At 51.6% G+C, this 12,654-nt stretch overlaps 5 protein-coding genes across 5 annotated transcripts; 2 read left to right on the forward strand and 3 right to left on the reverse strand.

The window, feature by feature from the left end:
* Nucleotides 1-621: 621 nt before the first annotated feature.
* JCM6883_001563 (RMD1 family protein) lies at nucleotides 622-2,273 on the reverse strand (the record flags this gene model as incomplete). Its single annotated transcript, XM_076629157.1, has 6 exons — nucleotides 622-720; nucleotides 786-888; nucleotides 967-1,015; nucleotides 1,087-1,225; nucleotides 1,300-1,543; nucleotides 1,609-2,273. 6 exons carry the CDS (start codon nucleotides 2,271-2,273, stop codon nucleotides 622-624), a joined length of 1,299 nt encoding a protein of 432 aa, XP_076490804.1.
* Nucleotides 2,274-2,374: 101 nt separating this feature from the next.
* JCM6883_001564 (uncharacterized protein) lies at nucleotides 2,375-4,434 on the forward strand (the record flags this gene model as incomplete). Its single annotated transcript, XM_076629158.1, has 4 exons — nucleotides 2,375-2,747; nucleotides 2,815-2,955; nucleotides 3,020-3,495; nucleotides 3,559-4,434. The coding sequence occupies 4 exons, from the start codon at nucleotides 2,375-2,377 to the stop codon at nucleotides 4,432-4,434; spliced, it is 1,866 nt and encodes a 621-aa protein (XP_076490805.1).
* A 1,054-nt stretch (nucleotides 4,435-5,488) lies between these two features.
* Nucleotides 5,489-6,929, reverse strand: JCM6883_001565 (eukaryotic translation initiation factor 4E; the record flags this gene model as incomplete). Its single annotated transcript, XM_076629159.1, has 3 exons — nucleotides 5,489-6,038; nucleotides 6,101-6,504; nucleotides 6,585-6,929. 3 exons carry the CDS (start codon nucleotides 6,927-6,929, stop codon nucleotides 5,489-5,491), a joined length of 1,299 nt encoding a protein of 432 aa, XP_076490806.1.
* A 481-nt stretch (nucleotides 6,930-7,410) lies between these two features.
* JCM6883_001566 (uncharacterized protein) lies at nucleotides 7,411-9,357 on the reverse strand (the record flags this gene model as incomplete). The annotated part of the gene is made up of 11 exons (XM_076629160.1): nucleotides 7,411-7,563; nucleotides 7,617-7,690; nucleotides 7,762-7,927; nucleotides 8,020-8,127; nucleotides 8,191-8,227; nucleotides 8,296-8,330; nucleotides 8,389-8,538; nucleotides 8,609-8,629; nucleotides 8,696-8,818; nucleotides 8,879-8,887; nucleotides 8,959-9,357. The coding sequence occupies 11 exons, from the start codon at nucleotides 9,355-9,357 to the stop codon at nucleotides 7,411-7,413; spliced, it is 1,275 nt and encodes a 424-aa protein (XP_076490807.1).
* Nucleotides 9,358-9,722: 365 nt separating this feature from the next.
* JCM6883_001567 (MFS transporter) lies at nucleotides 9,723-12,172 on the forward strand (the record flags this gene model as incomplete). Its single annotated transcript, XM_076629161.1, has 9 exons — nucleotides 9,723-10,045; nucleotides 10,197-10,382; nucleotides 10,489-10,669; nucleotides 10,749-10,807; nucleotides 10,878-10,947; nucleotides 11,014-11,536; nucleotides 11,606-11,704; nucleotides 11,768-11,932; nucleotides 12,000-12,172. The coding sequence occupies 9 exons, from the start codon at nucleotides 9,723-9,725 to the stop codon at nucleotides 12,170-12,172; spliced, it is 1,779 nt and encodes a 592-aa protein (XP_076490808.1).
* Nucleotides 12,173-12,654: the final 482 nt, after the last annotated feature.

Genomic DNA, 12,654 nt, shown 5'->3' on the forward strand with positions numbered 1-12,654 from the left:
AGTCGCTGTCTTCACCTTTTGCCTCTGGCGCTTCGCCCTCAGTCGCTGGTCGTGCAGCTGTCTAGCGCAGGGACTAAGGCGCATTCGAGCATCAACGGTCGACTGAGTGGTGGCGAGGTTTTGCAGCGGGAAAGTTTAACCCTTACGCTTTTTGCATCTATCTATTGCACATTTGCTGGGCAGCTCATATCGGCCGTGTGGTCTAGTCGCATGATTCTTCCTTAGGGCTTAATTTGGTCGCTTGGAAGAGGTCCAGGGTTCAATTCCCTGCTCGGCCCAACTTTTTGCGAGCCTGAGTGAGCGTTCGCTCGCATTTTGCGTTTTGCACCCAAGTCCTAGCTTCCCTTGCAAATTACAGTATCTCCCTGTTTGTGGCGGCCAGTCGCAAACACATTTGAGAGCTCACTTGGAGCTGTTCCCAGGCTGTTCAGCATTTGCCAATTTCTCCCAATTTTGCCAACAACGATGAAGGAGTTGCGAGGTATGCTTTACAGTATCATAACAACAGGGATTGATACATGCATGAACGAGACGAGGAGTGGAGAGGCGGGAACGACTGCGATTCGTGCGAAGCGATCAGAATGAACTACGGAGAGAGTGACGCGGGCGGCAAGCAACTGTCTAGTGGCTAGTCTTTTGCTTGTGATCCTTTTCTGCGTCGTTCTTGACGAAAGGGAGGCCTTCACGGTACAGAACGAGACTGATCTCGAACGCGATCAACTATGAATTGCAGAAGGAATCAGTCCAATATCCGGATATCATAGTAGGAGCGCAAGATTACGTACGATGATGATGATCCATTCGAGCCTGTGACTCGTTTGGGCGTTCAAGAGTTCCATCAGAGTCGTCTGGAGCGAAAAGGCGTAGTCGACTCGATCGTTGAGGGTACTGCAATAATCCAGATTCGGGCTCAGGTCATGTCAGCATCTGCAGTAGTCTCGAGAGGTAGAAGAACGAACGACTCACGTCAGACGAGTTTCGAATTCGAGCGCGCGACAGACTGAGCTGTAGAGGCCTGTTTCCCGCGAGAAGAGCTGTCAGCTATCGATGCTGGCCTGTACGTACGATTCACTGGAAGAAACTCACCATGAAGGGCAGCGTCTTCCCAGAGGAATTCAGGCTCGTCGAGCAAGTTCTCATCCTCCAAATTTAGCTTTTGTCGGAATTGATGCAGAGTTCCGACCCTCTTGATGATATCGGTCTTTTTCACCGGCGACTCACTTCCCTGTAGGAGAGCAAGACGACAGATTGGTCAGGCGTGACCGCGCGGATGACAGTGACTTGAAAGGAAGAGCGTACGGATTGCAAAAGTTTCGGAATATCGGACACGCCTTCCGCGAACTCGTCGAATTGCTCTTCGTAGACCCCGAGTTTCGTCACCCTCGCCATTCCCGCACTGAAAGCGAGTCGCTCCAAAAGATCTTTCGCAGGCGTCGTGAGCGAGTTTGGCGTCGTCGAAGCGGAAGAGGTCAAATCCGAAGAAGGCAGGGAGAAGGAAGGTGCAGCAGAAAGAAGAATCGAATCTCCAGACATTCTCGTGTGACTGAGAAAGGACAGGCAAGAGTTAGAACTCGACGCTCGATACAATATCACAGGAGTGAGACTCACCCTTTCCCGACCCAGTATTCGAGTACTTCCGTCTCTGGTTCACTGTATCGACCCTGTTCTACCCACCCAATGAATTCTTCCGAGCCCGATTCCGTTGACCCTCTGATCACTTTCCGCAAGAATTGTTCGGCTGCGTTCAGCGATAGACCCCATAGCACGATCGTTCCACTCTCGAAGATGAAGACCTCTCCAACTTCAAGTTCCCCTGTTGTCGTTGTGGATGTCGGAGGCGACCAACGAGGTAAGAGGATTGCTTCACCGAGGAGATTGACCGCATTTTCGAGTAATCCCATCTGTTCCAACCCTTTCAAGAGTACCCGCGTATCGTAAGACTCCGCCGTAGTCAACGCGATCGCTTTTCCATCCGATGGCCCTAATCTTCGATCGGTAGATTGCGACTGGATTTGCGGAAGAAGTTGTCGGAGAGAAGGGCGAGAAGCGGAAGGGGAAGTTTTCGGGTACAGTTGGTTGAGCGGTATGGCAGAGACAGAATTCTGCTTCTGTTTCTTCGCCTTGGAGTGTTTCTGAGGTCGAGGAGGAGGGACATTGAGAGTGTTTGGTGAAGAAGTTGAAGGAGCCGACGGAAGAGGGCTCGAAGGGAGAGAGGAGTACAGCCTGCGAGGAGATACAAGTTCTAGGAAGCTTCTCGTGCTTGTTCTGAGCATTTTGAGGTCGTGGTCGAGGTGTAAGAAGGGAACCTAGATCGATCCCGAAATTTCTCTTCCTTCTTTCCTACCACTCAATCACCGGAAACCCTCGTGTACAGATGCCGAAATTCCCACCTAGAGACAACTCGCAGCAGACGCGGCAGAAGAAGCCGTACACTCAACGTTCAGCCGCTCCTCGCAAAGGACCTAAACCTCCTCCCTCTGCTCCAGTCATCTCGAAATCCCACAAAGAACAACAACAGTCTCAACAATCTCAATCACTCGATCTCACAGGACAGAGCCTGACCGAACCGCCAAATCTCGCGAAAGATCATCCTCGTTTGGGCAAACTCAACTTGACAGACTGCGGTTTGACGAGTATCACCTGGGCCAGTCAAGTCAAGAACACTCTTACCTGGTTAAACGTGAGCGGGAACAAGTTGAGGGACAAGTCAGCTTGGCAGGGGATTGAACAATTGAAAACTTTGTTCGGTCAGTTCTTTTTCTCTCTCTCCGTGAACCAAGAACGGATCGGCTGATGGTGTTCAGGACTCTCCAGTCCTCAATGCGAGTCATTGTGAGCTGACCGAAGTGCCGCAATGCGTTTCATCTCTCCAATCCCTCAAAGCCCTCGTTCTCTCGCACAACTCTCTCACCAGTCTCGAACACATTCGCAATTTGCCTGATCTCAACACTATCGGTACATTTCCTTCTGATCAACATTTGTACTTCTGTACTGACGATCGTCCAATCGCATCTTCCAGTCGTTTCGAATAATCAGTTGACTTCCCTCCCCTCGACCCTCACTTCCCTTCCCTCACTCAAGAAGATCTCCGCCTCTCACAATCTCCTTACTTCATCCGGACTTCCAAATCTCTCCTCTCTGTCGCACCTTCACGAACTGAGGTTTTCTCATAACGCAAACTTGACGAGTCTACCCTCGCATTTCGGCGGTTGGGGCAAACAACCTCTTCCTCCCGGTTCGCAGGAAGACTCGGAGCGCGACAATGGCAGGAGACGACGGGGTGGAGGAGGAGGCGTCATCAACAAGAGGCAAGGCATCGAGATTTTAGATTTGAGTTCGTGCGGTTTCGAGAATTGGTATGGACTGAGAGCAATCGCGGAGCAGGATGGGATCGTCAACTTGGGTTTGAAGGGGAACAAAGTAGCATTAGATGCGATGGGCGAGGGAGAAGGTGCAGCAGGAGGAAGTGCAGGTTTCGAGGAATTCAAATCGAAGGTCAGTCTGTCTCACACTCGCTTTCTCCGTCACGATGAGAAGACACTGACACCGCTCGTGTAGCTGACGATCCTACTGCCGAATCTTCGTATCCTCGACTCTATCCGATTCGATGCGAAGCACTTTGAACTCAAGACTCTCCGAGCCGCTCGAACTCCCGAGCAAGCCCTCCTCGACGCTGGACCGATGGCGTTAGAGCTCTTGGCAAAGAAATCGAAGGAGGATAAGGAGAAGATCGAGTTGGAAAAGGTTGAGGCGATTCTCAGGGAGAAGGAGAGAGAAAAGGAGAACAAGCGAAGACGGCGGAAAGGACTCGAGGAGCTGGGAGATGGTAGCCGGAGGAAGGAGAGGGAAGAGAGGCTCAAAAAGGAACGGGAAGAGCAAGGCGCGGAGGAAGTGAACGAATCAGTTGAGGAGTCGAGTGAACCTCGGAAAAAGACGAAGGACACCACGAAAGGCAAGAGGAAGTCGTCGGAACCCGCTCCTTCGACGTCTGCTAGCGGACCACCTCAATCGAACTCGGCCAGGAAACGCGCGAAGAAGGAACAGAAATCGACTGGAGGAGTTCTCGATGCCCTCAAAGCGGATCCATCAGAACCTGTCGGCAAGAAGGTGACGAAGGACAAGGCTGCGGAGAGCGTCACGAAAGAGAAAGAGCAGGAGAAAGAAGGCGGGAAGAGGGAAGAGAAGCAAAAGACTTCGGTATTGAAGGTTATCGAGGTTAAGAAGTCGAAAGACAAGGCCAAGGGTAGAGGCAATAAGGCGGAGGGAAGTGAGGGAGAGATGAGTAGTAAGCAGGACGTTGGGGAACTCCTCGGGTTGGGCAAGAAGAAAGAAGAACCAGCGGGAGGCGAGAAGGAGGAGAAGAAGGTTGGCGTGTTTGACATGCTCGGCAGCTCGGCTGGAACAGGCGTCTTTGGTGGATCGGGTTGGGATTGAGACGATTGTAGTATATCGCGTTGGAACGTTCATATGTTTTCCCCGTTTGCACTAGGCCACTTGCACACGATCACCCTTTCGTCTTCGTAATGACGCCGCTGCCAGCAAGCCTGGAGAGTCAGAAAGAACAGCCTGCTTTCTCAGCTTTTTCGAGCGAGTAACGTTTGAGCTAGAGCCTTTCGCAACGGTTGTTTTGCTCTTCTCGCGGGTAGACAGTCAGCCCAGTGTGTCTCGTGGTACTTCTTAACTACTACACATGATACACGATGAGCGGTAAGTGTGACAGAGTGCTTGACGAGGCGGGACTCTCGCAAAAAAAGGTGAAAGTTTGACCGATTCGTCTACCTGTTTCCCCCTCCTTCTCACTGTGAATAGAGACAAAAAGAGTATACTTCGAAATAGGTCGTACCCGGGTTCGAACCGGGGTCGTCCGGAAGGTTTTCGACTCGCAAGAGATCGATCAAAACCGAAAGTGATGACCACTACACTATACAACCGTTTTCATGTTGAGAGACAGCATATTTTAACGTTCCAGTCCATCTGCACGGAGCCGCGACGCTTCACACTCACACTTCTCGCATCTTAGACTTTCCTTCTCCCTCTCCTTCTCGAGCTGTCGCCAAACTCGTTCGCAGACTTACGTCGAGAGAGCCGCAGGTATCCCCGGGCGATTCAATTACGGGAGAGATCAACGTATCACGAGAGAGCTAGTCGAGGTGCGAGGAGATGGGTTCGCAAAAAGTACTGTCAAAATTGTGATGGGTTCGCGAAATCGACAAATTCCCATCCCAAATCCATCAATCGAGTGATGGGTTCTTGTCGAATCGACAAACTCCCAACACCTCGAACACCGTATAGTGTCCGCGAGCTATGGCCAGCGATTTCTTCATTCGCAAAAGGAGAGAAGAGACGACGCAACCGTGCACGATCTCACAAGCTACTGCGCTAGAGGCCGTTCGGGTTCGAGGAACGCAGTCAGAGATGCTCCAGGGTAACTCGAAACGAGGTGCGAAAATGTGCTTTCCGCGTCAAAAAATCAAAAGAGCTATCACGTTCAAGCCCTGACCCAGCTCGTTGCCGAGCTCCTTCCTGGTTCTCGAGGTTCCCCATCTTCTGCCCTTCGCATCTCTCCCCTTTGACTTCTCGTCCTGCCGAACAATCCTCCACCGATTACTCCAACTCCTCCCGGTGCGGGACTAGATTCCCTCGAGCGGTTGAAAGGCGAGTCGATGCCGGATCGACGTTCGACAGATTCCGAGTTGCGCGAAACGTAAGAAGAGAATCCAGACGTCCTTCCAGAACCGATCGGGGTCGAATCCCTCGAGTGAATCGAGCGATCGAAAGTTCTTCGAGAACTCGTCAAGGGGACGTCGGAATCGAGGTCATGGCGAGTCGATGAATGGTTGCGTCGAGAGGGAGTGTGGTCGCTAGGGTTCGAAAGGTCGAGAAGTCGAGAGGCGTTCGTCCCCGTCATATGTCGCTGCGATTGAGGGTCGCCGGAGGCGTGCGAGGATCCGACGACGGGATGAGGTTTGTAGTCGAGTTGGAGGTTCGAAGCCGAGGTTGCAGTGAGAAGAGGAGCCAAAACCGTGCGAAGTGAGTCGCTAGCAGACATCACGAATCAAATTAGTCTAGTTCCCCCGACGAGGGACGAAGCTGAACGCACCGAATGATGTCCCGCTCAGTTCTGTTACTCGGCGCAACCCACAAACTTAGAATATCTTCATCCTTCCTGACGCTGAGAACGACTCCATTGATCTTCTCGCCAACTCGTTCGTTCTCCTCTCCAGTAATCCTGTCTCCGACCAATGCATACACGACCTCTTCCCAAACTCGATCTGCGACACCTTTCCTCAGTCGTAGAACCCATCGTCCTCCTCCGACGTTTGCGGCATCTTCCCAAGCGGGAGCGATCGAAGAGCGGAAAATGTTGTAGTCGCAAATGACGTTGACGGGATGAGGTGCAGGGTCGGTAGAGTCGGAATTGAAGAGGGCAAAAGAGGTGTGGAGAGAAGAAGGGAGTGCAGAAGGAGGAACGAGGTGAGCGAGGAAAGGATGAAGGGATTCAATCTGTCGCGCGGGTCATCACAAGAATATTCAGCACGACGATACGACTAGTCTATCGTTCTCTGAGCAATCTGGGGACTCACACTCGAGAAACCGCCTAGTTTGACTACTCCCTCTTCCCATTCCTCTTTCTGAACTCCCCCAGTTCCGTTCTGTTTCGCCTCTTCCTTCTTGTTCGCCTTTTGACTCCCACTTCTGTGCGAGAAGAAGACGTCCCAGGTGTACTTGAGAGGGTGGATAGAGTTTGTGCCATCGAGTGGAGGGGAGTTGAGAGCGAGAGACAACGAAGGGCCACCAGACTTCTTGCTCCCTCCGTTCTGACGAGATGACGATTGGGAGGAGGCTACAGTCGAGGATCCTCGGGTTTGGAAACCACCTCGTCGGGAAGAAGAAGAGTTGGAAGTTTGGAGAGAAGGACGGGTCGACATGGCGGAAATAGAGGGGTAGAAGCGTAGCTAGAGGGTATTGGGTACTGTCTGTGGTAACGCTGAGGCTGCTAGAGGTACGAGAAGAGGAGAGCGGCTTTTTCTAGATGTGCGGATTTTTTTTCGATGCGGCGATCAAGCGGGTCGGCAGGGCTGAAGGGTAAGCGAGAGAGCGTGGATTGTATTCTGATGGCGAGATGAGTCCTCCGGGAAGATGCGAGCGAGTGTTGGATGAAGCCGGATCGGAGCTGGAGAAAAAGTTGACTTCGTGAGCGAAACTCGTGGTTTGTCGTTTCGCTGCTTCTCTCCGCCGGCTGCTCTCCTAGTACAGTGCTTGCTTGCCAAGAAACACAGGATACACAATTGCAGCGCCGACAACCCAAACATCAAAGTAACATCCAACCAGAACGAGACCGAAAACCAAAACCCGAGTAAAATTAGGAGTTATAAGTAAGTAGAGGCGCACGAGCAAGTGCCGATGCGATCACGCGTTGTTCTCCCCAATGACCCTCTTTCCGTTCTTCGCCTCCTTCTCGGCTTGCTTCCCTCGAGCGACGACGTTGATCTCGAGAGATTCGGGTCGAGCAGCGCAGAAATAGACGACGAGTCCGACAAGTACGATAGGGAACGCCACGAACTGATTACACCGAGTCAGATAGGATCGTTGAGAAAGAAGGAGGGAGAACTCACGTAGAGCCAGTAAGGGTGGTAGCCGAAAACGCGGAGACCGATCAACAGCCCAAAGAAGTCGGAAGTCAGGATAGCTAGAGGTCGTACAGAGGTGATTAGCTTCTCGTAGGGTCACCGAGCTGATAGTGACGAGGAGAAGACTTACAGAGGTTGTAAAACGGAGAAGACGATAATCGGAAGAGAATCGGGGCGAGAGAATACAGGAAGAGCATGGCACAGACATAACCGATGAGACAGCCGATAATGGTACCGTTCCAGGTGACGGTGTGGAACAAGTGGTGCTCGAGTCCAGCTCCTTGAATTCCGTTAATCTATTCCGAGCCCCGAACGAAGGTCAGCCTCTTGGGTATTCCGAAGAATCGACCAGAGGTACGAAGCCCGTGCGTTGCTATAGATGACTCACAAACATGCCCCAGAATCCCATCTGTCCGACAATCTCGTACAAAGGACGTTGACGGACGAAGAACTCTTCAAGAGCATTCGACAATCCATAGCCAGTCGCTCCGATGAGCTGTTCACGAAATCGAGACGGATTAGCTCGCACGAATTGCGACAAGTGTAAGAAAGGACAAACCATAAAGATATCTCCCTTGACGCGAGCAGATGCGGGGCTATCCGGAGGGAACAGAATGCTGTCAGTCCTTGTAATCTTACTGGCTAGAGTAGCGGAAGAGCTTACTAGTCTTTGTCGGTGATGAAATCACTCGCGACGAGCTAAAGAGGAGTGCTAGGTCAGATTTCGTACGCAGAGGTTGATCGATGAGCCACTCACGAGTCCAAGACCTCCGATACAGATAAGAACGCCGAGAACTTGCGTCCAGTGGTAACGAGCCTTGACGAGGAAAAAGGCGAAGATCATGCAAGCGGGAGTTGCCCATGCGTCGAGTAGCATACACGAGAGGAGCGAAGTGTAGCCGTAGGCCTGTGTATGGTGAGCGGCATATCAGTGTGTGAGACGACGAAATATCGAGAGAGGTGGGAATGTAGTTGACCTTGACGACGAGGAAATTCGCCTGGACGAACGTCAAGTCTGATCAGTCAGCGATACTGAGGATCATCACAGGTGCGCAACAGCTTACCTCTACATCGACAGCTGCCAAAATGAAGTATTTCCAGCCGTCCGTAAGGATCATTCGTCCCCAAACTTTGAAACCGTAGCGATAAATCGTGTACGAGGTGTAGAACACGTTCAAGAAGAGGTACTATGAGAGGAACTAGAGTGAGTATCGAAGTGCGAGAGCGAAGGAGGCAAGAAACCTCACGACGAAGAACTACAGAATCGAAGAACGGAATCAGCGATCAGCACTTTGCACCAGACGGACCCACAATCTCGGTAACTCACAGTCTGGAACGTCGGCATGGCCCATCCGTTCATCCCTAGCTCAGTCGTGAGCGTCGAAGTTGCCGTAATGCAAAGCGACAAAGCTTGCCCACAAGCTAGGCAGAACAGAAAGCGTACGCTGAAGATATTTCGTAACCTACGGGCGAGCGACTGCGTGAACGGTCGAACTCCTTGAGTCCAGATGATGGGATCTTCTCGTAAGGTCGTCCTGTCTCGTCCGAGAAGCACATCCAAGGCTTTGGGAGTTGCTTTCACCGGCGCAGGTTCTTCTCCCTCGAGCGACTTGGTAGGCTCTACTTCTGCTTCATTGAATGACTTGGTATCATCCTCCGTTGAATGCGTGCGCTTGACGTCGTTCTCTGGCGGTGAAGAAGAGTAGAGGATCTCTGGAGTCGACATGGCGGAGGGTAGGCAGAGAGGGTAGGTTTCTAGAGTTGAGGTACGTTCGACCAGCCTAAAAGAAACCTATAGGAGGCTGTCGAAGTTTGCGTTGATCGCGAGGACGAGGTTGAGTGAGAGGACGGAGATCAAAAAAAAAAGTCACATGGAAATGGAGATTTTTCGAAGGTGATTTTCCTGCCTGTACTGCCATGCGCTCGTAGGGTGAGATTGTAGTAGGGTATGGAGCAGAGACGGCCCTGAGATCTCTTCGAGAGGGGGAGTTTTCGACCGATAACTTCGGCATCAAAATTCGGCTGCCCGGCAGCCCTTCGACCTTTCCTCCGTTTTGCGCCGCTAGTCCTTTCCGACTAATCCATTCGACCATGACAACACATCCGCACGGGATCAAAGACGATCCACCTCCGAGTACACAAGCAAGCAAAGTTAATCTTTCCTCTCCCGATCGCCGCTCTGAGGTAGATCAGCCAACTTCGGAATCAGAAACGTCGCCAACAACCTCAACACCGACGCTGTACCAGCCGAAACCAGAGATGGAAGAATCAAGCGAGGAGGATCAGCCCGTCGCAGATTCAGTCGGGAAGGATCTGACAAAGCAGTCTTCCTCTCTGACTCCCCCCTACACCATCTACTCGAATTCGGTACGATGGTTCATCATCTCCCTCGTAGCTACTGCCGCTATGATGTCGTACGTCTCTTCCGGATCCCTCTTGATGCGTCTGGATTCCCGGAACTGACTTGAAATACTCGATATTTTCGCCCGCTACTCGTTCTTTCGCTCGTCCTCCCCTCCCTTTCTCTGTTCCTCGTCTCATCCCCGATGTGTTCGACGTAACCAGACCTCTCTCCGCCAATATCTACCTACCTGTCATCCCCGCAATTTCTCAAGACCTAAGGGTTTCGACTCAGTCGATCAATTTGTCGGTTACGGTCTACATGCTCGCACAAGGGATCAGCCCTTCCTTCTTCGGAGCAATATGCGACGTTCTAGGTCGACGACCTGTCTATATCATCAATTTTTTCATGTGAGCTCGACTCCCCAATGCTCTTCGCGAAACCGCGGGGATCCTCTCGCTTCGTTTCGCACCCCACTGTAGCGCAACTGACAACGCCTCTCTACTGAACGTATAGCTACATGGGAGCTTGTGCGGGGCTTGCAAACACCCAATCTTACGGAGAACTCCTCGGGTTCCGAATTTTACAAGCTGTCGGGTCAGCGAGTGTCATCGCCATCGGAAGTGGGTCTATCGGAGATGTCGCACCTCCCGCCCAAAGAGGATCTGCTATGGCCATCTTTGGACTTGGAGCGATGGTGAGCTTCTCGTCGCGACTTCTTCTGTATCGAAACACGTTCTAATTTTTTTGCGATATTGCCTCGGTATGCTCCCTAGGCTGGAACAGCACTGGGTCCGATTGCAGGAGGAGGATTAGCAGACGCTTTTGGTTGGCGGTGAGTTCAAAAATTCCCACGTAATCCAAGTTGCGAGTCTGACTCCTTCTTTCCCTTGTTCTGTCTACAGATCGCTCTTTTGGTTTCTCTTCGCACTAGGAGGAGTCATCCTAATCGCTATCATCCTCTTCCTGCCCGAGGTGAGTCTGTGTCGATTGTTATCTGCTATTCAAGCGATGAACTGAGAAAACTTCTCGTACCTCCAGACTCTCCGTTCCCTCGTCGGCAATGGTTCTATTCCAGCTCGAGGCGTCAATGTTTCTCTCCTCTCTTTGTGGCAACAACATCGACGTGCTCGCGAATCATCGACAGACGCGCTCTCCGTCGCAACGATCGAACGACCTCCGAAGAAGACCTGGAAAGACGTTAGACCTTTCGCTCCGCTGAAGATGTTCCGAGAGAAGGACGTCCTCACGCTCCTCACCTTCAACTCGGCAACCTATTCGCTCTTCTACTCGGTCACTGCTTCGACGGGAACGGTCTTTAAGGACGTCTACGAACTCAGCGAAACAGACATCGGACTGTGTTACCTCGCAAACGGTATCGGATGTCTCCTTGCGGCAATCGTCAACAGCAAGCGATCGACGTACGACTACAAGTGGGTCGAAAGGAGGCAGAAGGAAAAGGAAGAACAAGCGAGATCGGAAGGAACCCTCGTCGAGGAGAAAGTGAAGGATTTGAACGATCTCTCCAACTTTCCGATCGAACAAGCTCGACTTCGTTCTCTGCGTAGGTTTCATCCGGACCCTTTCTTCTGTACCTTTTCGGCTGACCAAGTTGGTCTTTGTCTTTCTGCAGCCTACTACTTCGTCGCCCTCATGTGCTCTTGCATCGCTTATGGATGGTTGGTCAACTATGGAGTGCACCTAGCCGCGCCGTTGATCATGCAATTCATCAGTAAGCTCTCTCCTTCGACAATCTTTTGGCACTTTCGCAAACTCATCCAATATCCACTTTTAGTCGGTCTGACGGTCACGAGTATGTTTAACATGGCTTCGACACTCATGGTCGATCTCTATCCCGGTCAAGGAGCCAGTGCGACAGCTGCGAACAACCTGTATCGCTGTTTGGCTGGAGCGGGAATTCTTGCTTTCATTGATCCTCTCATCAACCGAATGGGAGTTGGTACGTTGATTCTCTCGTTCGATCATCTTGACTTAAACGAGCTAACAGACCCTTTCCCTCTCCTTAGGATGGGCATTTACGTTCCTCACTCTGCTGAACGCTTGTTTCCTCCCTCTCGTTTGGCTTGAAGTAAAGTACGGTATGAAGTGGCGAATAGAACGACGCGAGCGCACGAAGGCAAAGAAGGCGAGACTCGAGGAAAAGAAACGGATGAAGCTCGAGGAGAAGGAGCACCGATAGATCATCACTAGACCTCCTGTTTGTACATACTGTATCGTGTTCACTATATCATATCATATTCCTATACCTTTGCTATGCATTCCATCGCATCCCGATTACTCGATTCTACTCAGATGCTCAATCGCTGTCGGTGCGAACCGAGAGACTGATTATCCTTGCTCACAGAGTCAACGTGTGATGCTTTGCGACGCCACGAAGTTCTTTGAGAGATTCTTATCCGCTGACTGTACCGTCCCCTGCAATGCGTACGATGCAGTTGAGACGTTGAGATACTTTCAAGCTCGCAGAAGCGAAGTCAATTTGCCTCTATCCTCTCGGCACTTTGCAGACGCAGAGATTGAACCCGTCAAGCCTTTGTGGGATGTACGAAGCTGACAAAAGGGGCTCGACGGACAATTCGACAGAGGCAGAAACAGCGAAAAGGGTTGTGATCTAGCATTCTCATTTTCCACCGCTTCTTCACATGACCATACGCGCCGTGC

Source organism: Sporobolomyces salmoneus, assembly GCF_050403485.1.
Source record: "Sporobolomyces salmoneus JCM6883 DNA, S_salmoneus_JCM6883_v1_ctg4, whole genome shotgun sequence".
NCBI lineage: Eukaryota > Fungi > Basidiomycota > Microbotryomycetes > Sporidiobolales > Sporidiobolaceae > Sporobolomyces > Sporobolomyces salmoneus.